Source organism: Pelobates fuscus, chromosome 4 (assembly GCF_036172605.1).
Source record: "Pelobates fuscus isolate aPelFus1 chromosome 4, aPelFus1.pri, whole genome shotgun sequence".
Lineage (NCBI taxonomy): Eukaryota > Metazoa > Chordata > Amphibia > Anura > Pelobatidae > Pelobates > Pelobates fuscus.
This window is the reverse complement of record NC_086320.1, coordinates 80,790,206-80,814,174: the sequence shown is the minus strand read 5'-3', so window position 1 is coordinate 80,814,174 and position 23,969 is coordinate 80,790,206. Positions and strand designations below refer to the sequence as shown.

The 23,969-nt window shown below is 38.6% G+C and overlaps 1 protein-coding gene across 3 annotated transcripts in view; it reads right to left on the bottom strand.

The window, feature by feature from the left end:
* The window catches only part of ORC5 (origin recognition complex subunit 5), a 32,078-nt gene extending 9,056 nt beyond the window's left edge, over positions 1-23,022 (bottom strand). The window contains exons 1-12 of one of the 3 annotated variants that reach the window (XM_063450390.1): positions 22,933-23,022; positions 15,939-16,070; positions 14,398-14,490; positions 13,900-14,103; positions 11,738-11,812; positions 10,588-10,699; positions 9,261-9,391; positions 7,258-7,306; positions 6,297-6,387; positions 4,824-4,876; positions 4,193-4,305; positions 3,278-3,325 (exon numbers count right to left, since the gene is read on the bottom strand). In XM_063450390.1, the coding sequence (XP_063306460.1) occupies positions 3,278-3,325; positions 4,193-4,305; positions 4,824-4,876; positions 6,297-6,387; positions 7,258-7,306; positions 9,261-9,391; positions 10,588-10,699; positions 11,738-11,812; positions 13,900-14,103; positions 14,398-14,490; positions 15,939-16,055 (1,086 nt within the window). In that variant the 5' untranslated portion in view covers positions 16,056-16,070; positions 22,933-23,022. Of the gene's footprint in view, positions 1-3,277; positions 3,326-4,192; positions 4,306-4,823; positions 4,877-6,296; positions 6,388-7,257; positions 7,307-9,260; positions 9,392-10,587; positions 10,700-11,737; positions 11,813-13,899; positions 14,104-14,397; positions 14,491-15,938; positions 16,082-22,928 lie in introns of all 3 variants that reach the window. The other 2 variants (XM_063450391.1, XM_063450393.1) reach the window with 2 other exon arrangements.
* Positions 23,023-23,969: the final 947 nt, after the last annotated feature.

The window sequence follows — 23,969 nt, the reverse complement described above, 5'->3', positions numbered from 1 at the left end:
TTATGTGTTTCTTTTTACACCTTCCTACTCAATAATTGAATGAAAATCTTAATTTTGTGCTATGTACATTATAGTAGGCTTTTAAGTAACCACTCCAAACTTTACTATCAACTTTGTCATGTGCAATGGAACATTTTGGAAACAAGAAACAGGCTCTACACACTTATACATTTAATGTATTTATTTATTTAAATGATCTCCCTACATCAGCCAAAATACACAAAATGTTAGGTGATACTGAAGTGCATGGACAACCAGTTATGTCTTCAGAATGGCTGGAAACCATCTAAATTTGCAGTGTTTGAGTCATAGTGAAGGACTCCTCTGCAATCAAGCGTCCCATTAAAAGCAGTTTTCGACACAGAATGACAATGTTTCTGTCACGCTGGGTCTCTGTCAAGTCATGAGTCAAGACTTAATATGGCCTTGTATGGCAATGTAATTCTTTCTGTAAAATATGGTTCAAAGAGAACTCAACTGCAGAGGACCGAGAAACCATTGTATTTTAGATATTCAACTAGACTGCAGATCCAGGATCATTGAGTGCTCAACACACATTTAAAAAAAAAAAAAAGTTATGCATCATTGTTGTAGACTGAAGCCTGAAGAGCATAAATATGAATAAAATGCATGCATTATTTCCTTCAGTCGGACATGAAGTCATGGCTAACACCCCACTTCTCCTGGACCAGGCGAATCAACTCCATAAAGATGAACGTCCTCCTCAGGATCCTCTACTTTTTCAAGAATATACCCCTGACTCTAACGGTCGCCTTCTTTAAATCCCTTAACACGACGTTAATGCAGTACGTCTGGAGAGGCCGGAGGCCCCAACTTCGCATGTCGCAACTGATGACATCTAAAGTAGAAGGGGGGCTGGGACTACCCTCATTTCTAACGTATTACAGAGCTACTCATCTGACCATAATAGCGGTGCAGCCTCGAACATGAGATGGCTGGTGGACGAATACCACCTGCGGTATGGTTGTCCGAGGGGGAGACACGATAATTTCTACACGAACAGCCATTCATAGGTGGCACGCAGAGTATGGTATCAAATACGGCACAAACTCTCTAACACCATCAAGGGGCCCTACATGGATGCTGTACTTATGCTCACAAAATTAATCACACTACACCTGAGGACAGTATCATCTGGGCAACGGGAGATGGAAGAAGGACTGCGTGGACTTGGGCAGGGGGCGGTAACACTGGGGACTCTGTTTTGTCCACCATGCCTTTTTCTACAGCTTGCCCTCCCCCTAACCTTTCCCCCTACTACGCATTCTTATCATCTATCCTATGCCTCTATTCCATACTGCCCCTTAGTGCATGTATTATTAACCGCAGCAGGGCACTCCCCTTCTTCTATACAGCTCCACCACATCACAACTTCAGGAGCTTGCTGCAAGCAGGTAGAGTTGGCTGATAAAGTCACTTAGTGAATTGGGGGTCAAATACACAGTGGGCCATGGGCTACTACGATGTGTCAAGGAGAGGCTGAGGAGGACTTGTTGGAGAACCGAGCAGGTATCGGGTGAGGGAACCTGCACAGATTAACATAGATCCCCGGGTCCTGACATCCCATGGCAGATGCGGATAGCTCCCTACACACGACCAAGTTGCACACGTTGTCTTCTTGTCAATTCAATTCGCATTATGGTTTAGAAAATGTTGACAATCTACTTATGATGATGTTAGACAATGTATCAAGGCTAACACTGTTTAAATGTTCCATATGTATATTAACTCTTGACTGCTTTCCAAGACCTTTGCTAAAAACAAGACTGTCAAAACAAAAGGGGGAAACAAAAAAAAAAGAGGGGGGAGGAGAGAAGAGGAGGGAGAGAGGCGGCGGGGAGGTGAAGCAGGGGATAGGGACAGACAGGGAAGAAAGATTGGAACCTCTCCAGTTACCAGTAGCATTCTTCTGTCCGATTTAAAACATATGGCATAAAGCAAACATATGCAGACTCAAGTTCTTTAGCAAAACCCATTCGAATACTGTATGGTTTCTAAAGATTGAAGTTATAATTCTAATGTTGACAGGCACTGTGCTCCTTACATACTTTTTAACTGGCCACCAATAGGTCAGGGTATTTGCCTTGTTTTGTACGCATTTCTTTAATTTTACTGTATAACCTATATTTTCACTCTATTACTTGTAAAACCTGTACTAAAATCTTTCAATAAAAAATAGATTGTCAAAAAAAATGCATGCATTATTATATTCTACTGGAAGACAGATATCAAATCTTCACTTTTCATTTATGTAAAGGATACCTAAAAATAGGTTTTTCTCCCATACCTCAGTCGATGCCGAGGCATTTATATACAAGGTATAGCAAAAAAGACCTCCCCCAAAAGAGGTCCTTCTGCTCTCCCAAGCATACCAACCACAGCACATGTGCTGTGGTTGCTATGGAAACTTCATAGACGGTGCTTCTAGCGTTGGCTATGGAGTATAAGAACGGAGTCACATCACTCCGTTCCAACGCAGACAACAAAGACATCAGTGAGAAGATTTGCGCTGCTTGGGGGAAGTGTCCTGAGCAGGGCAACTCAACGAAGACTGGAGGTGAGTGTTACATGAAGAGTAACACCCACAAAAGGTCAAATATGGCAACGCTGGATGTTAGAGAGGTGACTAAATCTCTATATTTTACACGGAATACATCACATATCCAAGTTATTTTGTTTCCTATACAGGTTCACTTAAAAAGTTTATTACAAGCAGCCATGTTGGGTCAGACTCTAATGCTGAATGACCAACAGCTCAACCTAACTTGCCTGCTTCTACAATTTCACAAACAGCAATGACAGCAGCAAGCAAGTTAGGCCGAGCAGTGCATGGTTACATGCATGGTACATGGCTGTTATATAAAGGGACATGTTCATTAAAAAAAATGCTTTAAATCAGTATGTTTCATTTAGAAAAAATATATTTCATGAAATGTAACAAACTAAGTGACAATTTGATTACAGTTGTATTTTAATTGAACCGATCTCAACATAACTATTTTAATTCATTTCCCCAGTAAGGAACTCACAAATCAGAATTTATGACGAATGTAAAACTGTACTACTATATATCATTTCATGCACAATACATTTTTTTATAGCTAGTTTAATGCTATATAGAATCCCTAAATGATGATTAAACCATTTCTATCAGATGATATATTTGTAAAGACATTTTTAATCCACCGTAATGATAAATTATAGCTTGTAACATGTGTGCAAATAAATACTATTACATATTTAAATATTTCCATACCTTTTCGTGTTTTTTCGCGAAATCTGTCTTCTTAATTTTCCCATGGTGCTAAAAACCAATTAAACAAATTAAAGCAAAAGGCCTATTTTACATTGTAACGTCACAAGTTAAATCTTAGAATCTGATAATATGATAGAAAATCTTGCTGCGGAATTAAAAGCAAGTTAACTCCTTAATGTATGGTGAAGGTAGGTGTAAAGTGGATCTAAGAGACTACCCAATGCTCTAGTGTTATAAAAAAAAAAAAAAAAAACTGAATATTTCCTTTAAAGTGATGTGCAATATTATATAAAATCATAACACATTTCAAGTAGTTGTCATATAATGCTTGACATATTAATAAACATTTTTTTACATTTTTTTTTTTTTTTATAAGTATCTTGCCTATTCTTTGTTTATACATAAATAAAAAAGCCTCCACGCAATAGAAAGCAATTATTTTCCAACCTCTGGGAGAAGAGAATAAAGGATCACACTGGATTACATAACACCACAAAGGCATCTACCTTTAGATTGCAAGCTCACAGGCTATCTAACCAAGCACTTAATATACACCAAGGCTTCAACGGTTAGATCTCAGATCATGCCAGGGCCCTCTTTACCTTTTATATTGGTCTGTGTACATTGTACTGTCGCTCCAATTGAACAGCACTGTGCAGCATGTTGGTGCTTTATAAAGGCTGGTAATCCTTTAAGGAGACGTTTTTTCTCCAAACTATCCTTGTACACCACTGTCAACACTCTCTGTTAGTAGGTTATGAAGCAGCAGTAGATTTTATAATGCTTTCTTACAGCAGCGGTTCAAATAATGCAAAGAATCTAAATATAGAATATCTGCAAACCTCTACCAGAAAGGGTTACACTTTTTAAAACCGTTATCTTTCATTCTGTGTGTATATAGGCCAGGCTTCAAACCTTTAGGAAAAACCTTTTGTCTGTTCTTGCAGGGTTGAAGGAAGCCAGATAGGCTGCAATGAGCAGAAATTTGGAGTAGTAAGGCAATTCTACATGGGCGTGAGCAGATAACCCTAGGACATTTAAAAAAAGAAAAAAGAAAAAAGTTATAGAACATATGAATGTTGTTGCACTTAAGTAATCCATCAACTCTGGGAGAAACAAACAAAAACAAGTTCTTACTCTTGTAGTTGCTTTTAGAGCAATTAGAGGTTAGAGGTAATTAGCTGAAAACGAGACATTGCTCGTATAGAATGGCAATATGTTCAGATTGCAATCCTAACACGATCAACATGAAACCTCACAATAGTGATGTGCAATGACAGAGTCAGCACACATTCTTTAACCAATCAGCAGAGACTCCTGGAGAGGGAGATGCTTATATTCGGATAAAATTTGCTCAGGGGAACCTAAATAGGGCTTTGTCTACTCATCATGTATAAAAAAATAAAAATGCATGCCAGTTGCATACATTTAATAAAGTTTACAGGTCCCGTCTAATGTATTTTTAGATTCAGATTCAACTCTCTCCCAATCCCCCATACTGCTATGTCCATTCCTCCATCACAATATTTGAATGGAAAGGCCGTACCTCTGAGTTGTCCTGCTTCTCTGTCTTCTTGCTGCATCTTCTCCCACTGGGAGCTGTGAAAGAAAACAGAACTGTATAAATCACATTATGTAACCTATTCACAAAGTTCACAAATTAATTCCTCAAAAAAGCACGTTGATCTATCGGAATGAGGCTGTAGCTCTAATACAGTCACATCCTAGCGAAGCGAGCCTGAAAGCTGGCATGTTCACTGAGGCTTGGTCACTAAAGCTGCCTGTACAGCTAGATTATGGGTATAGACATCCAAAGCCCAACGTGTCCATTGCTGCAATGAGCGCACAGTAGTTCCAAAATAATGTGGCCAACATGTTTGTGTTAAGATGTTTGTATGTTTGTAATGTGACCAACATGTTTGTGTTAAGATGTTTGTATGTTTGTAATGTGACCAACATGTTTGTATTAAGATTGAATATTGCTGGTTTGTTTTTAAGTTGCTTGCCTTTCAAGATAAAAGTGACCTGTGACTACTTCTCTCCAACTCTAGTATTGTTCTTATCCAGATCACTTATTATAAGTAGCTTATTTGGGTTAGCATCTTTGGATTGTGCGATCATACATGTTTAAGGCTCACATATGGCTTCAGATGGGTGGTGGGAATACGGAGTAGGCTTTCCACCTCTGTGAATAGGGTCCTTCACACACTTGTGCCTTCCCGAGAAGGACGTAAACTGGAAAAAGCTTTGCAATGCAGTCAATATGTTGTGGTGGGCAAGACACTATAAGGCAATACAGGATATCTTAATCCATATACATTTTACTTCAGGTATTCCTGGCAGTATAGTGCCTCTGTGGCTGTTTAGCTCAACAGCACCTTTATATCGCTCTGAAAAGGCGATTTTACTCACCTTTTTTTCCCAGGCTGTGCCAGTCTTGCAGCAGTTGGCCCCAACAATCCGCCAATCAGGATCTCCTCATAGAGATGCATTGAATCAGTGCATCTCCAGGGGGCATATTCAGCGTCTCTATACAGAGCGTGGAGACTCTAAATGCCAGTGCTGCCCCTGGAAGCAGTGACTAGCCTGAGTGACTAGGCACCAATGTAAACAAAGTATTTTCTTTGAAAACACAGCGTTTACTTTGAAAAGCCTGCATGGACATGCTATATACACCAAAACCACTACATTAAGCAGTAACTATTCTGGTGATTATAGTGCACTTTTAAATATAATTGTAAAAACATGGGCAAAAGATAGAAGAATACAAATAAAAGGAATAGATGGTGAACAACACTCAATGGCATCACCAATTGAATGGCATCACCAATTGAATGTTTTTTGTTTTTTTTAAACAAACACATGAAAAAGCATCTTACAAGAAGACAAAGGATCAAAGCTTATCTAACGCAGATAAAGTGTACTTGTTAAGAGGTACTTGTCATTTTTTCCTATGCATCATGTGGGGGTCTTTTTACAAGATTTCTACATTAATAAGATAAATGATATGAAATTTTACCTTGATATTTCCCGGAGATAAACCGTCTGCATGGCCCTCTTTAAATGAGGCTCAATATTTCGAAATAGTTTATGTGAATCGGTTTCTTTTGCTATAAAAATACAACAATATGAAATGTATATTAGGTCTACCTACTGCTATTTAGGATTCCTTAGCTCTAACACATTAACAATAATCTCGCTCCACCTCTATGGCATACGTGCTATTCTTTGTTGTACCTTGTATGATGCTCACCTGAATTTCATTACAATTGTATTAAAGTGAAAAAAATGAAGGTAAAAGCAGAAGAGAATGTAAAGAAGAACATTGGGGTACTAATAAATAGAATGTTCCCAAACAAGTTTGCTAGCAAAGATCTCATCTGAAGGACCTACGAAGGTCGGTGGTCAGCTCTGAATCAACACAAGCATTGAATAATGTTCTACTGGGTTAAAATAATGCACATTCGGACTTTGTATGGGTGGACAGTGTTTAAAAACATTAATATAAAAGTCAATAACTGAGTGCACATCCAACATTGATACACTGCAGAATGTAATTACCTACTACCTCCGTAAAATCATATAATTACACACAAGTATACATATACACATGCCTGACCCAAGCACATCATCCACACTTATTATAAATACAATCCACCCACGTAAATACACATTTTAAAAACCCATCTTATTGTATTTTTTTTGTTCATAGACTACATCTTGTGTACAAATGCAGAACTGTAAATCATTGGGGGAGCTCAAAATCCATACTGGAATACTAATCCCAGTAGCATCAAACAACCACTATTGCCCATGGCACAAGAAGGCTATTTAGATAAATAATTGTCCTTATGTCGATGTATGCTGTATTATGGACGTGGCTCGTCTAGGGGTGAAAGACGGATGGATTATTGTGGGTATCGATGCGTGATGGATACCAAGGGGGAGTCATTTTAAACATGTGTGTGTTCAACACTTACCTTCCCCTTTAGTGACAGGTTCACAGTACTTTATGAAGTTAAGCTCAGCCTGCGTGACACAGATAATGAAAGTGTAAAAATCACAGATTAAACTGTGCAAATGGCTTGTGTAGAACCAAATTCAGTAAAATCTAAATAAAAACGTAATATAAATCCAAAAATAAATATTAAAGCTTGAGATTATTTTGTCATGTAAGCTCTTAAAGTAGTAAAACAGTTTTGTCAGAACACAGTGGAGTTTATTAACTAAATTGTGATGTATTAAGAAACAAAAAGGGAATTGCAAATTTTGGCCTGTAATAACCAGTCAAGGTTAAAAATAATGGACTTGGAAAAATTCTAATTTGGCCTTTTTGTTTTAAAGCAATTCACTTGTTAATTTGGCAGTTCAAATAACTCAACATTATACCTACTGTTTATTAATGTAATTTGGTGAGTATACAAAGCAGCCAATCACACAAAAATAATATTTATATATTTTTTTTTGGGGGGGAAGTTAATCATAAAACACATGTAACTGCTGTGAGGGTAACCGTTTGTTTATCGTCTCAACACCCTGTCACATCTAATCTTCCTTCCTCCCCCCCCCCCCCAAAAAAAATGCTGCCTACATCTGGTTCTTTAGAGTATTAACCAAGTCACATAAAGATAAGAAATAACTGAAAATGTCATCTTCTCACTATCCCTAAAGAAATAAAGAACAAAAATAAAACAAGCCTGATGAAAAAAGAAATAAAATAAATCAATTTTAGGCAGCAAAAGTAACAAAGAGTATGTACTAACTCAATATATATACACACTGGACTACAGTGGCAGCCTTTTAAGCCTAAAGGGTAACAATATTTCTGATAATCTTTGCCCAAGCTGCCGGAGAATATTCCTGCTGTAGGTTGACGTTCATTGACCCAGCCATAACGTTCCTGCCAAGGCTAACACTGAGGACTTGGACTTGTGAAACGGTTTCAAGGCAGTAAAACGACTTGGGGAGCATGGATGTTGGGAAAAGGAGCCTCAAACTCACTCACAGCGTTCTCTGTAATTACAGCATTTGGTTTACTCATTAAACTATCAATAATGAGGAAAAATGAAACCCCGTCTAAACAGCAACACACTAGAAAAATTATCCAAACAAAATGTTTTTGCTATTATAGTGCTCGTGCCATTGTACAGAACCCTGGTGAGACCTCACTTGGAGTATTGGAGACCGTATCTCCAGATGGATATAGATATTTTAGAGAGACTTCAGAGAAGGGCTACTAAACTGGTTCATGGATTGCAGGATAAAACTTACCAGGAAAGGTTAAAGGATCTTAACATGTATAGCTTGGAGGAAAGACGAGACAGGGGGGGATATGATAGAAACATTTAAATACATAAAGGGAATCAACACAGTAAAGGAAGAGACTATATTTAAAAGAAGAAAAACTACCACAACAAGAGGACATGGTCTTAAATTAGAGGGACAACGGTTTAAAAGTAATATCAGGAAGTATTACTTTACTGAGAGAGTAGTGGACGCATGGAATAGCCTTCCAGCTGAAGTGGTAGAGGTTAACACAGCGAGGGAGTTTAGGCATGCGTAGGATAGGTATAAGGCTAGCCTAGCTATAAGATAAGGCCGGGGACTAATGAAAGTATTTAGAAAATTGGGCAGACTAGATGAGCCGAATGGTTCTTGTCTGCCGTCACATTCTATGTTTGTGGTCCAAGATGTGAAATTCTCTTGCAATTTCTCAAAAGTTTCCAGGTTAGGGAACAATACCCCTACTGTCAGTATATGCGGTATACACATACACCCACACATTTGACAGTATATCAAAATAAAACTACAAATGTTTAAACTGTATGCCCTTATATAAAATAAGCTAGGTGACATATGACAGAGGAAGACAGATTTCTGCTTCCTAAGCTGTACAAAACATTATACGGATCACAGTATCGATAATGTCAGTTCTTAAGTTAAGGATCAAAAAATAAATTTTATGTGAAATACCGTTTCTTACCAAGTGCCTGAGTTCTTTTATGTCCCGGCATACAGTGTAAAAAACACTAAGAAGAATATTAATGTAGGACGCATAGAATTCTGCAGAGTACTCTTCAGGATAATCACTGGATAGGATCCTTTGAAGTTCCGCTACAAAGGAAACAGGCACCCTATTAGGCTATTTATATTTTAGTATATTGGTTTAAAAATAAAAAAAGCATAAAGTAGATCTAACAAAAATGAACAAGAAATCTGCAAAGATTATTCTGAGGTATAGCCTGGATGTTTATCAGCTGTGCAAAAAAAGTTCCTTTATCGCCTACAAAATGTATTTTCAATCAGTTCTGACAGCTCTGTTAATGCCTTTTTCATCCAAGTACCCTAACCGTATTAACCTAGGCTTCAATTTCATAATTTCAAATGATTCAACATCGTTACAGAAAAAAAGGAAAACATCTTTATCTACAGAAGTCATCATTAAAGGTCTATGGGAATCTTTGTAGATAAATCATTTCTTAAATTTTCTAACCATATTAAGTCATTAGAAATGTATTAAAATCAAGACCCATGTATGTTAAAAGGTTAAGTTGCATTTGCAAGTACAGAGGAGGAAGAATAACTTCAGCTTTTTAAATGGTTGCATTTATAGGCAGGTTTATGTAGGCAGACAGGGACAGAGGACTTCTCTGCACTGTAACCAATGCAAGAGAAGTTATTATTCTTATGGCATTTATATAGCGCCAACTTATTCCAATATTATAAAGAGGGAAATTTAACAATAAATGAGACAATTACAAAATGTTACAGGAACAATAGCTTGGTAAGGACCCTGCACAAAACACAAACAATCTGGATGAAGTGGGGTATAAGAACACGATAGGAAGTTCAGAGTAGGGGATAGTAACCAAGCGACAGGGTGGGAAAACAGGAAGGTGAGAGTGGAGTGTGGCCCTTTAAGAGACCAAGGGACGGGCTTGTGGAATAAGTTACTCTGGGAATAAGCTATTCTAAACAGATGGATTTTGAGGGACTTCTTAAACAATTAAGAGACTAGGGAAAAATCAGATAGGGTAAGCAGGATGTTCAAAAGTAAAGGAGCCACCCGTGAGAAGTCCTGCAAGCGTGAATTAGCAGTAAGGGTGCAGGACAGGAGAAAGTCACGGGTACAGCAGAGAGACAGCAGGGAAGGGGAGTACCTACGAATTAGTTTAAAAAATGATATCCACAGCATTGGTTTATGGAATATGCAATTCAACACTAACCGTTTAATTAATTAAATTAATTAAAACGGCAAGTAAACCTGGGAGATACAAGAACTAAACTTCAGGAAATATGAACGATAATACCTTTACTGTAATCCGCAAAATATAATGTTAATGGTTCCAAGCAGCCAGTATTCGGACGGAAAGTTTCCCAAACGATTTCGCTCAGAAATATGACCGTCACATTGCTCTCTGTCTGCAACAGTAACCAAATACAATTGAATACAGTCTCGGTTATTAATACAGATACTTCCCAACACCTCAAAGACCTGCTTTACAAAGAGGTCAAAATATATCAGTATCCACAATGGGACAGAAATGGGTCTTTGTAAGTCAATGAGTACTGAGAAGGGAACTGTGGTTTAGGAGAGTTATAACTCAAGAATGAATATTCCAGCACAAATGACTGATTAAAATAATCGGGCGATCAAAACACCATCTACAACACGTGATAAAAGAAAATGAGAAAATAATGCAATAACAACAAAACAGAGAATGTAGTTTTAGATCTAGGGGATTAAATACATAGCAACATGAACAAATGTTTATCTATCACATTTACTTAAGTAAAAATCCAGTTCAGATAAGGCCCAGGAAAGAAATGTGTATATATGTATGAGGACCTAAAGGGATGCTATAGTCACTAGAACCATTACAGCTTATTTTTGGGCTCTAGTGTCTATAGCATGCAGGCAGATAAATTAAAATGTATGTGCAATAGCCTTCCAATGCTTTATGATGGGAAAGCATTTGATTGGCTGAGATAATACAGATTGATGATCTCAGGCATGGAGGCTGGCCAATCAAGAAAAGGTAAGAAAAATACCTTAGAACTCCAGTCTAAGGGGCCCGGACACCTAAATAGGTACTCCAACACTATAGTGGTCCTTTAAGTGAATATGCCAGAGGTCAACTGTTCAAAGCAAGTTTCCAAAGCCAAGGGTTTTTAAGGATTTGATATCCTGGTTAATCCATGGCAGCAATCCACTGCACAAACATTTATTTGCTCCATCAGTTACGAAACACTGACATTTGAACAGTACACAGTTACTGAAAAGTTGCTAAAGATATATGATATATCATTTTTTTATTATTTATTTCTCTGGGGTTTTTTTTTAAACTAATTTAGACAAACAAAATGTATTGCTGTTACCAGCAGTATTGTATTGTTTCCAGTTTCAACGAAATAATGATAGAATTTTGATAAAACATTGGTATAAATGTTTACACCTACCAGTTCCTGTAATCTGAGGAAGCCAGGCAAGAGATTTGCATCCATTTCCCGTAACAGGTCTGCCTTATCCAGAACCTCAATAGAGAATATCATTCAGTTTGTATGAAAAAAAATATATATAATTAAAAAAAAAAAAAAAAGTTACACAAAAAAAAAAAAATTAAAAAGCACTAGACAAGCTTTACTTTTAAATTTTTAGCATGCACAAGACACTAATATATTATATACTAATCGGCAATGAAAAAGGTAATCAGAGATCACAAAAAAATTTAAATATAAGATGGACGCAGACATGATTACGATTATCGAACAGAGTAAGAACAGTCTTGCAACTGAAGTGGTAGAGGTTAACACAGTAAAGGAGTTTAAGCATGCGTGGGATAGGCATAAGGCTATCCTAACTATAAGATAAGGCCAGAGACTAATGAAAGTATTTAGAAAACTGGGCAGACTAGATGGGCCGAATGGTTCTTATCTGCCGTCACATTCTATGTTTCTATGTAAGAAAGAAAGATGGAGATCAGGAAGAGTAGTACATAGGAAAGGAGGAAGAAGCAATATGAGGAAACGGTAAAGGGTCAGATAGTTTGGAACTAAAGGGACTGTTAAAAAAAAAAAAAAAAAATCAATTAGGAAACAGTGGGATCAGGTGAATTAGAGTGGATGAAACTCTATAGAGGTGGTCAGGTAGAGGCAGAAAGATGGATCTGTGGATTGTTGAGGAAGCTTTTGGCGTTTTCGGGATTTTGTAAAAAGTCACAAGAGAAGTGGTTGAATAGATATGATGGGGGATTTATTTTAAGAATAGGCCATGAATGAAAAGAAACAGCATGAGAATGGATCACATGCAGGAGGTGGTAATGGTAGGGCTGTGGAGAACAGACATAATTGGAGATAATGGAGGAGAGGTAGGAAGGTGCAATGTTGCAGAAGCATTGGCATAGGAGAGATAGGAATATAAAAGTAGATCACTGATATAAAGCAGCCGGGGCAGTTTTTGGACTAAGAGAGGTAAATGAACCGACAGGCATATCGAGGGGGACATTAACAGTATCTCAGCCAATGAATACAATAAAAATATAGATGGAATAGATATACGTAGTAATTGTGGAATTGTAAGTTCTGCAATAGCAATATGCCAAGTGAGGGTCCGGACAGGCACCTGGCGGACCTTCAGATTTTCAAACTGTTTTTGTGATTTGACACAGAGAACTGGGGGAATGGAGCATGCTGGTAACTTTACTACAGAGTAATGCAATAGGTTTTGTGCTTTAAGCACCCTTTAAGTCTACAGTCACAATAATTACATTTTTTATGTTGAATTCATCAGTGACAATGTATTGATTTGAAAAACACAACCAGAACAAGCCTTGTAACAAACAGCCACAGCAAACAGATATCATTCCAGTATGTTCTGCTATGTATGTGCAGATATAAAGTTGTAAACCGGTCACTTTTTTATGCTACATTCACTCCATCTAATAGTTTGTACAGCTTGTCAGGTTGCATAAAAGCAAGATTCGCAGTGTGTAACAAGGAGCGATATGGGTTCCTTGCAATAGACTCGAGACGCCAGAATTCAAGTAAGTACTTTGAAAACGTAGCGTTTATTAGAAAAACTAGAATGGAAAAATCACCCCAAAAAATAAACAAACACTCTGTTTTGTCTGCTATACAAGTAATTTGCCAATAAATGTTGCCAGCAGTCTGTTGTTTACAGGGGTTCGGAACTTGCACTGTTAACTAATAAACTGGCTGTTAAGGGATGCTCGTATTATCCTACACCTTACCGAGTCACATCTATGAGTATAATTAACTGCGGTATCTACACACAAAACATGCAAAGCAAATTATTTGATGGTCTATGTCTTATCAAGTGTGTTTATTTTTAAAGCAATTTTTTTCTAATAAATGCTATGTTTTAAAAGTACCTACTTAAATCCTGGGGCCTCAAATTTACTGCAAGAAATATATCTGGTGTCGCCAGCCACAGGGTGTATTTGAAGCCCGGCATTATTATGAAGACCTGGATACCTGCTGCTGATATAGGTGGGATTGGTGATTCATACCACTATATCATTTCTGTATAAGAAGCGATATGATGTGACAAACAGAAGGAGACTTAATTCTGCATCAGTAATATCCATATGTATAATACTTACAATGTAAACCGTTTCATTTTCCAAATCCTCACTCGTAACTGCCTTCTTATACATTCGAACAAAATCATTTAATGTGTCACATCTTTCAATTGAGGAATATTCGTTTTCTGGAGCTGGGCAGTGATGGAAGAGCTTGTTGAGAATTTCCTCAAATAACAACCGAGGTGAAAAACACTCCACGCAGTTTACAAACGCATGAGGAAGCTACAGAACAAGAAAAAAAAAAATACACTCTGTTCAGCTGGCTCAAAATGTCTACTAAATCACTATTGAATTCCTGACAGTCCACACACTAGTTTAGAGAATAATCCTGTGTATATGGCAGAACATAAATGCTAGCATGGACTTTACTTTGGTTATACAATGTATAAACAATATAAATAGGTTGTTTTTTTTTCAGTGGAATCAGACAAACCCTTTGTTCAAAAAGAGTGCATTGGACAGGAGAGTGTGGCGATAAAGAACTCAGTAGTATTGTCCTCTTGCATAGAGTCTTACCTCCAGGGTGTTCAAAACAGTCTGCAAGACATACGTTTTCCCAGTGCCGGTGTGACCGTAAATAAATATGGAAGGAAAACTCAGGTGCTTGCGCTAACAGAGAAAATAAATAATATTTTATATATGGAATAGCTGACTTAAATTACAGATTAAACAAAATGTAATTCTGTTAATACATTTATTTATAATGTTGGTTTGTTGCTTAGTCTCCTGCACCCCATTTCCACTTGATGAAGAGTAGCTTACCTGTGAGAGGGTCTCCTTGTCGCAGTAAAGTTACTTTCTTTTAGTGGTTTGTTCCTTTAAAGGGACACTATAGTCACCAGAACAACTAAAGCTTAATGCAGTTCTGGCTTTCTGATAGGAATGCATCGGATTGGCTGAGATTGTCAAGTGTGATGATCTCAAGCAAGGAGGAGGTACATTGGCAAGGCCAGCCACGACCAGACCTGGATAGCACTGGAAAAAGGGGAGTATAATCACCTTTTTAACCGTGAGTAACGGTCAGTCACAGAAACTGTTATTTATAACTATAGTGTCAGGAATACATGTTTGTATTCCTGAGACTATAGTGTTTATTTGAGTATGTCTATAGATGCCAAAGATCAGAGCTCATACTTTCCGCTCACCATTAGCCGTTGGAAAATGGAAATTTCATCCTGGCAAGTAAAAAGTCATCGTTTGTAAGTAGGTAATTGACTCTCTGGGCATGCAGGGCAGAGTACATTTTAACGTCTGAATGTGATGGGAGTTGGACTGTTTAACAAGTTTCATACAAAAGAGATAGAAATCAGGATGGTAAGACATCTGTGTAACAATTATCCTCCCGCATAACCCAGAGTGATGAGAGTGTGAATCCTGTGTAGTCCAAACTATTTCATGACAAGGGATTATTAAAATTGTTTCGTATTGTTAGTCCTGGAAAGTCATTTGTCAAGGAATGGTAAGAACGATTGGAAATTATCAATATATGTGGTCTTTCATCCTGCACATAAATTAAAAGAACACTCCAAACACTATAATCACTACAGCGCCTTGCCACCCCTGATCATTTTAGAATATGAATATAGACTATTTTACCTGGGGTACGCCAGACGCCACTCCCAGCCTCAATTACAGCCGACAGAGAGCAGGAAACCTGCTCAAGAACTTCCGTTAGCTCTCCAGGGGCCAAGTCCTGCATTGTAAATGTAGCTTCCACCTATCAGTTGAAAATAATGGAGGTGGGGAGTAGCGCCCAGCTGACCACCGCAGGCCATAAGCCAAAACATTCTAAAACGGTTTGTGGAGTTTATGTTCTTTAAAATATGTGGATAAGCAGGGAAGATGTGATTCCAGTTATGGCTGAGACTGCCGTGCCCCTTACAACCATTTCATAAACTGAGCTAGGTTTATGTAGGCTGGTATGGTCATTGCCATTTTTGCAAATAGTAAGAAAGAAAAAAAACAACTTTAGCAACTTTTAGTGAAACCAATAATACAGTGTTTGGAAGGATGCGTGTGAGTGCATACACAGAGAAGGTTTCGAAATGACACCTTACCTCTCCAAATATTGCTAGTAACATGGACACTTGGGATTCCCGGCACAGAGTTACTTTTCCCACTTCCTGTAGCTTTTCCTCTGGATACGTAGCGCTCTCCATTATGCAAGTTACCATTAAAGTATATATAATCTGCAAATAATCTGGTTTTAAAAGCAAATATGGTTTAGCTTTCCAGATACATCGGGGAGATGTATCAAAGTGTTGCTGATAATTTTACAGCGCAATTTATAAAATTTGTCCAGATTATTATTTTTTTAATCTGTTGTTGCTTTTGCACCCTAACTGGCATTTATATACTATATGCCATCTTGTCTGCGATGCCACAGACTTATCAATCGTATTTCCCTTATCTTTTTTTCCTGCCACTCTAAATTTACAAGCATTCTAAAATGGAAATGTCTGCAAAATATGAAGAAAACAGTCACTTTTTAGATCACATTTAGGACACTTTAATAAACGCAATAAAATATTTTGCCATTCAGTTTTCAGTTTACTAGATTACCGAGTTCAGTGAGTAAACCTAAGGAAATGGGAGTTGTTATGGGCAGTCAGGTCAAAGGAGACATATGCCTCGTTTCCACTGAGCGGATCGGTTCGGTTCAGTTCGGTACGGTTCGCTATTTTGGGTGTTTCCATTATGAAAGTGGTCCATACAAGCGAACCGTACCGATCCATTCAGGGCCCTGCTTCAGATGTAGGGCCATAGAAAATGGAACGGTTCGGTTAGGGCGGATCTACTATACAATCCATTGATTGGTGGACAGGAAGAGCATTTTTTCTAAACCCTGCATGGCCCTGAAGGTCTGACTTGCAGTGGAAACGCTCACCAGAATGGGCTGGTCCATTCTAAACCTTCCAAACTGTACCAACCCGAACCGATCCGCTCAGTGGAAACGAGGCATTAGGCTACCACTGACTATGTGCAACTGCGAGAACAACCTACCACCGGCTATAGGATTAGCATGGATTATTAGTACCTGTCAGGAGGGAACAGGGACTACAAGTGTTATGCCAAGAGGGGGTAGCCTAGGATACAGCTAGGGGGAGCAAATACTACTACAATCAATGGGGACTACTGCAGGTCATGGGAAAAAGAATGTGTTCGTAGTGGCAACCAAGGGGTGCACAAAAGGTAGTTCCAAAGATGTTGTAGAACTACAACTCCAATGATGCTTTTAAAACATCTGGGGATATACATTTTGTGCACCAATGCTCTAAGTTGTGCACTTAAAGGGACACTATAGTCACCTGAACAACTTTAGCTTAATGAAGCAGTTTTAGTGTATAGAACATGCCCCTGCAGCCTCACTGCTCAATCCTCTGCCATTTAGGAGTTAAATCCCTTTGTTTATGAACCCTAGTCACACCTCCCTGCATGTGACTTGCACAGCCTTCCATAAACACTTCCTGTAAAGAGAGCCCTATTTAGGCTTTCTTTATTGCAAGTTCTGTTTAATTAAGATTTTCTTATCCCCTGCTATGTTAATAGCTTGCTAGACCCTGCAAGAGCCTCCTGTATGTGATTAAAGTTCAATTTAGAGATTGAGATACAATTATTTAAGGTAAATTACAACCAGTTTTTGTTTTTTTTTGTCATGCAGGCTCTGTCAATCATAGCCAGGGGAGGTGTGGCTAGGGCTGCATAAACAGAAACAAAGTGATTTAACCCCTTAAGGACCGGCCTGTTTTTGCGATCTTTGTACGTTAAGGACCAGAGCAGTTTTAACACTTTTGTGGTGTTTGTGTTTAGCTGTAATTTTCCGCTCTCTCATTTACGGTTCCCATACAAGTTATACATTGGTTTTATTTTCACGACAAGAAGGGCTTTCTTTACATACCATTATTTGTATTATGTCATATATTGTACTTAAAAAAAAAAAAAATATGGTGAAAAATTAAAAAAAAAACATGTTTTTGGACTTTTACTTGAAAAATCTTTTACTTATCTACAAAAGCTAATGAAAAAAACTGCTAAATAGATTCAAAAATTTGTCCCGAGTTTAAAAACACCCAGTGTTTACATGCTTTATTGCTTTTTTTTGCAAGTTATAGGCCTATAAATACAAGTAGGAAATTGTTGTTTCAATATATATATATTTTAAATGTATCAATAGTGACATTGTAACACCGTTATCTGTCATAAATCCCCGAAACACACCTAACATGTACATATTTTTTTAAAGTAGACAACCCAGGGTATTCAAAATGGGGTATGTCCAGTTTTTTTTAGTAGCCACCTAGTCACAAACACTGGCCAAAGTTAGCATTTGTATTTGTTTGTGTGTTAAAAATGCAAAAAACGCTAACTTTGGCCGGTGTTTGTGACTAAGTGGCTACTAAAAAGGCTGAACATACCCCATTTGCAATACCTTGGGTTGTCTTCTTTTGCAAATGGTATGCCATTATGGGGCTAATTCTCATTCCTTGGCTACCATACGCTCTCAAAGGCAACCTAACCAATCTGACAAATTTCAATAAAAAAAAAAAAAAAAAGTAAAATCAAGCCTATATATTTGACCCTGTAACTTTCACAAACACTATAAAACCTCTACATGTGGGGTACTGTTATACTCAGGAGACTTCGCTGAACACAAATATTAGTGTATCAGAACAGTAAAATATATCACAGCAATAATATCCTCAGTGAAAGAGCTGTTTGTGTGTGAAAAATGCAAAAAAACTTCACTTTCACTGACAATATCATCGCTGTGATATGCTTTACTGTTTTGAAACACTAATATTTGTGTTCAGCCAAGTCTCCCGAGTAAAACAGTACCCCCCATGTACAGGATTTAGGGTGTCATAGAAAGTTACAGGGTTAAACACAGTGCTAGCAAATTAAATTCTCAGGACTTTCGGCCTGGGTTGGCAGGCAGGTCCCTCAAATTGCAATCATTAAAATTACTTAATTAGGGGGGCGGAGCCTAGCAGCGAACCAGAGCGGCCACACTTTTCCGAGCTCTGCAATAACTTGCCCTAAAAGGCTATTTTCACAAGGCTACCTGGCGACCAAACAGGCTATTCACCCTGCCCTACGAACCCACACCACTATGGGTCGAAAAAATAAAAAGCCTAAAGCGGACAAAGACATGCCGAGCCGAGATATAGGCGAGATGCTCCGCAACACACAGAAGGCCGCATGGGACAAGATGGCGTCCCTCGGGGAAGGCTCCTCGTACTCTTCTGACGACTTTTATGCCGAGTCGGAAGAGGGAGCAGCCCTCAGACCTCGCACGGGTCCCAGAACCAACAACCCAGAAAATAAAGACCCAGTCACCGCCGCTCAGCTGAAAACTATGCTAGCGGAGCTCCGCGCCAACATAGCGGGAGACATGGCCCACTTCCAAAAAGCCGTGGAGGGCGCTACGACAAAGATCGCCCAGCTTGAAGTGGCGTGCAATGCCCACGATTCGAGGTTGACCAGGGCTGAGAAGAAGATTGAAGAACTGGAGCAGGCACAAGGTACCGCCATGAATAGGCTTGATGCTATGGAGGATGTACGAAGAAGGTACAACCTCAAGATCAGAGGTGTGCCGGAGATACTGGAGACTGCAGACTTACCACATTTCCTACGGCGCTTCTTTACAGCACTCATCCCTCACAAACAGGCGAAGGCAATAAAGCTTGATGGCGTGTTTCGCTTGCAGAAGCCCGCGAACGCACCGACAACTGCAACGCCAGACCTAATTGTAAGATTCCAGTCCCTGCAAGATAAGGCCCTACTCCTCACGGCGGTGAGAGGGAAGTCTTCACTGGACTTTGAAGGAGCAACGCTGCAAATTTTTCCAGACCTCACCAGAAACACTCTGGCGTGGCGCCGCTCACTGCGTCCACATCTGCAGATCCTGAGAGCAAACGCCATCTCTTATCGGTGGGGACACCCAAGAATTGGCCGATTCCAAGCACAAGGAGAAACGTTCCGGGCGGGCACCTCGAAGGAGCTGGATGAACAAATGGGTAAGCTGGGAATCCTAACCCCAAGCACAACCCCTGGTTCAGGACTAGCTCACCTAAACCCAGCCACTATCCAGGAATTCACACCCCGCACAGCCCAAGCCTCATCGACGCCCAGAGACCTAACCTGACCCCAAGCCTGAGACTGCCGGCAGGGAAACAACCTAGCTGAGACGGCCTCTCACTATTACGGGACATACCCAACAATACCACCGCTGTTACCTTCTACAGTTTAAATTTTATTTAATTGTTGTTTGCTTTTTAATTGGTTACCTCTACTTGCCGTGCTTTATTATTATTTTTCAGTCACTGCAGTATTTTACCTTTCTGCTCATTCCTAGAGCAGGCTAATAAGAGCCAATCCCCGCGGAGTAATATGACCGCACACTACCGACGACTTCTGCCTTGTTATACTACGGCAGGTAATCCGCTTAAAAACCTACCTAGATGGTTACTTAGCGCCCTGGTCACTGCCAGAAATGCCACACGGGTACTTTAATTACCCTCCCCCCCCCCTCCCCCAGAGAATTTTTAGTAAACCAGCAAACACCCTCTGATGCCACTGACCCACTATGGGGGATAACACTAAATGGTCTGTTCCCCGTCGCTCATCTCTTTCTAGCAACCCCTGTGTAACAGGCCATATTTTCTTTCTTTAAGCTCACCCACTATGTGTCGCTCGCTTTATTGAGTAATGCCGGCTTTCCGTGCTGTTGTTGTTATTCTGAACCCCCCCCCCCCCCCGGCTAATGTTAAAATGCTGTTCCAACCAGGCGACACGCATGGGTGCTGCACCTTTTTCTGTGCTCCATATCCAATTATAAAAAATGTGCAAGTTCCTTGCTAACCATATCAAACCGTTGTAAAACCTGTCATTATATTGTCTGTCTCCGCTGTTGTGGCGAGGCATTATTTTCTGTTAACCCTGGCACACAAAAATAAAGAATTCAAAAAAAAAAATAAAAAAAATTACTTAATTAGGTAAAAATATTACATAAATACGCACGTATAATTTTAATATATTATACATATTTATATATTTGACGTCTACGTGTATATTTATGAAATTATTTATGTAATTATGTATGTGGACATATGTATATTTCGTATTATTTTTATTTATTTATACATAGATATATATATCATTACATTCTAAGTGTATTTTGATATAAATATATATATATATATATATCAATATCAAAATACTGTTCGAATAAAATTGCATATATATATATAATTTTTTTTAATTATTAAAAATTATTTTTATTTTTGTTATTTATTTTTATTAACATATTTGTATTTTATAATAATATATATATATATATATATATATATATATATAGCATATATATAGTTATTATATATATTGTATATATTCGTGTGTAATTTAAATATAAGTGTATTTTTATATTAATATACGTATATATAAATATAAAAATACACTTAGTATGACATTATATATATGATATATATACATATATTATATATAGGTATATATAGATATAATACATGTATATATATATCATATATATATATATACACACATTATTTTTTTACACTGATTGCTATTTTTTTAACTTTATTTTATGATTTTTCACTTGCAGGGAGACTGCCTGTCAGCACAGACAGTCCCCCTGCAGGCAGACACATGGACCCCTATTGCGGTCATGTGATCGAGTGATCACATGGCCGTGGGGTCCTGATCTGCCGAGTGGGGACTGCCCGGGCAGACAGGCAGTCCCCCTGGACCTGGAGGAGAGCTGATCGCCGCCGTGGGACCGACGGCGATCAGGTAAGTAGCCCCAGACCGTTATGACGGTTCAGGACCGTCACACACCGTCAGCGGTCCTGAAGGGGTTAACTCTTAAATGACAGTGAATTGAGCAGTGAAATTGCAGGGGAATGAGCGATACACTAAAACTGCTTTATTTAGCTAAAGTAATTTAGGTGACTATAGTGTTCCTTTAAAAAAAAATGGTAAACTTATATTAAACTCTTTACTTTTTTCAATAATTTCGACACTTGAAAACGAAATGAAACATAATATTGCAGTATTTGTTAATCAAACACAACAGGTAATGAGCTGACTACAGGTAGACATTCACTCTGCATACAGCCTCTTACTAATGTTGGCTTACACTAAGCTAAGGAGAGAGTAATGGAGGTAGAAAACAAACTGTAGACACTCCAGACAAAAAAAGCCTTACTCCTGCAGTTTCTTCCAAATTGCCAGGTTAACACTACAGCAATGGTATAACCTGACAATGTTATGAATACGTTATTTTGGAAACTAACCTCCCTGCAACATCTATAGAAAGAAAGGGGCCTTTTATTTATATATATATTTATTTTTAAAGTGAACTATCCCTTTGTTAAAGTATAAACTATCTGGGTTATTCACAATATAATTTTTTAGGAATTTAAAATTTAGGGCCAAAGTTGTTGTACTGGAAGCATACTTCACTTGGATAATTTTTCCAGTTTAGCTATTTTGGGCTTAAATTTGAAATTCACTTTGAATTCATTTTAATTTCCTCAGAATTCTCGCTTAGGTACCCTGCCTGTGAACTTTGGGTGGACTGGGATCCCACCAGCTGTTATTAGGAGTTCTAAAACAAAGATCAAAGAAAAGACTGACTGAGGGTCATGAAACAGTCGTAACTCTCAGTGCCAGTATCGGTCATCACTAGTACAGTCTTACTCGGAATTGGGGTACCTGCAGATAATATCCCAGATGGGACACAATTATTACATGTATTGGCACCATTTAAATTAAAGGATGGGCCATTTCTGTGGAAGGGACTCAAGTGCCCCCTTTTGCCCTATATTACAAACGTCAATAACTCTGCAACAAGCCTTCAATAGCGGACTGCAACTCCCATCATTCCTAGCCAGTAAATAAACATGTTACACATGACAGCTCTGCTTTTCCTCCATAGGATTAACGATTACAGCTTGGCTGAGGTTTACCTAAAATACAACTCTTCACAGATGTCCATGTGACCGACAGATTGCACGCACTGGGACTCACACTCACACCATCAGCAGGACTTAGCAGGGCACCATCTTACTGCAGCATCGGCTGCCAGCGTGGGAACAGACAAGCAGCAGCCATGTCAGTCTGCAAACTCCCGCCTGCCCTGAGCACCTCCCTCTCAGTGACTGTGACCCTCCTCCCCGGCCCATGCCTGCAGTGTGCACTGACTGAGTACTGTAACAGTGTGTACGGTGCTTCATTGCCACATTGGGCACAGCACTTACAGTCTATACTGCTTTGGAACTCTCTTGTTCTTTAGAACCGTAACTGAACGTTATCTAGATTAGTGAACGTTCTATGCATTAGTGAACATTCCATCTGCTAGTGAACATTCTATTCAGTAGTACAGCCATATATACAGTAAATACGTGATATCAATCCGCGTCTATATAAATGTATCCATTTCAAATTTATTTACTTGGAACAAACTCATGAAGTTGGAAAATTCTGGTTTTATTAAGATTTTCTTTTAAAAATGTACAAGAAAACGGCAAATTCTGAAGAAAACCAGCAAATCGAAAACATTTATTATTTTGGGGGTGAGATCCAATGTATGTGTTTGCAATACAGGTACATTCCCAACCTTAGCCAATTACAATTAGCCTTTTAAAGTGTAAAATCAGTGGGATTTATTCACTAAACTGAGAATTGTAGTAAATTGAAAGCCTAACTGCAAAATTTAGGCTAAAACAGGGAAGTTGTGACTATAACTGAGTTAAGGATTCTTCCAAATTGGCTAATTATAATCAACAGTAAATTGAATAAAGCTGGAGCAAGGAATTTTCCACTGTTTGCTTTCATTTTGCCTTCAAGTAAAACCCTATGTGCCTTATTAAAAACACAACAGCTGTTCGTTTTATCAGGGTGTGGTAATGTTGAAGCAGTTCACCTGATGGGGACCTTTAAATAGCCTTTATCCAGATTCAGACCTTGCTCCTGCAAAGTGTTTACACTGGAGCCTGTTAGTTACGTTGAGGTTTTGCTGGCCTGATTCTATTTAAGGTTATGATTCAGGGCAGTAAGTCCCAATCCTAACC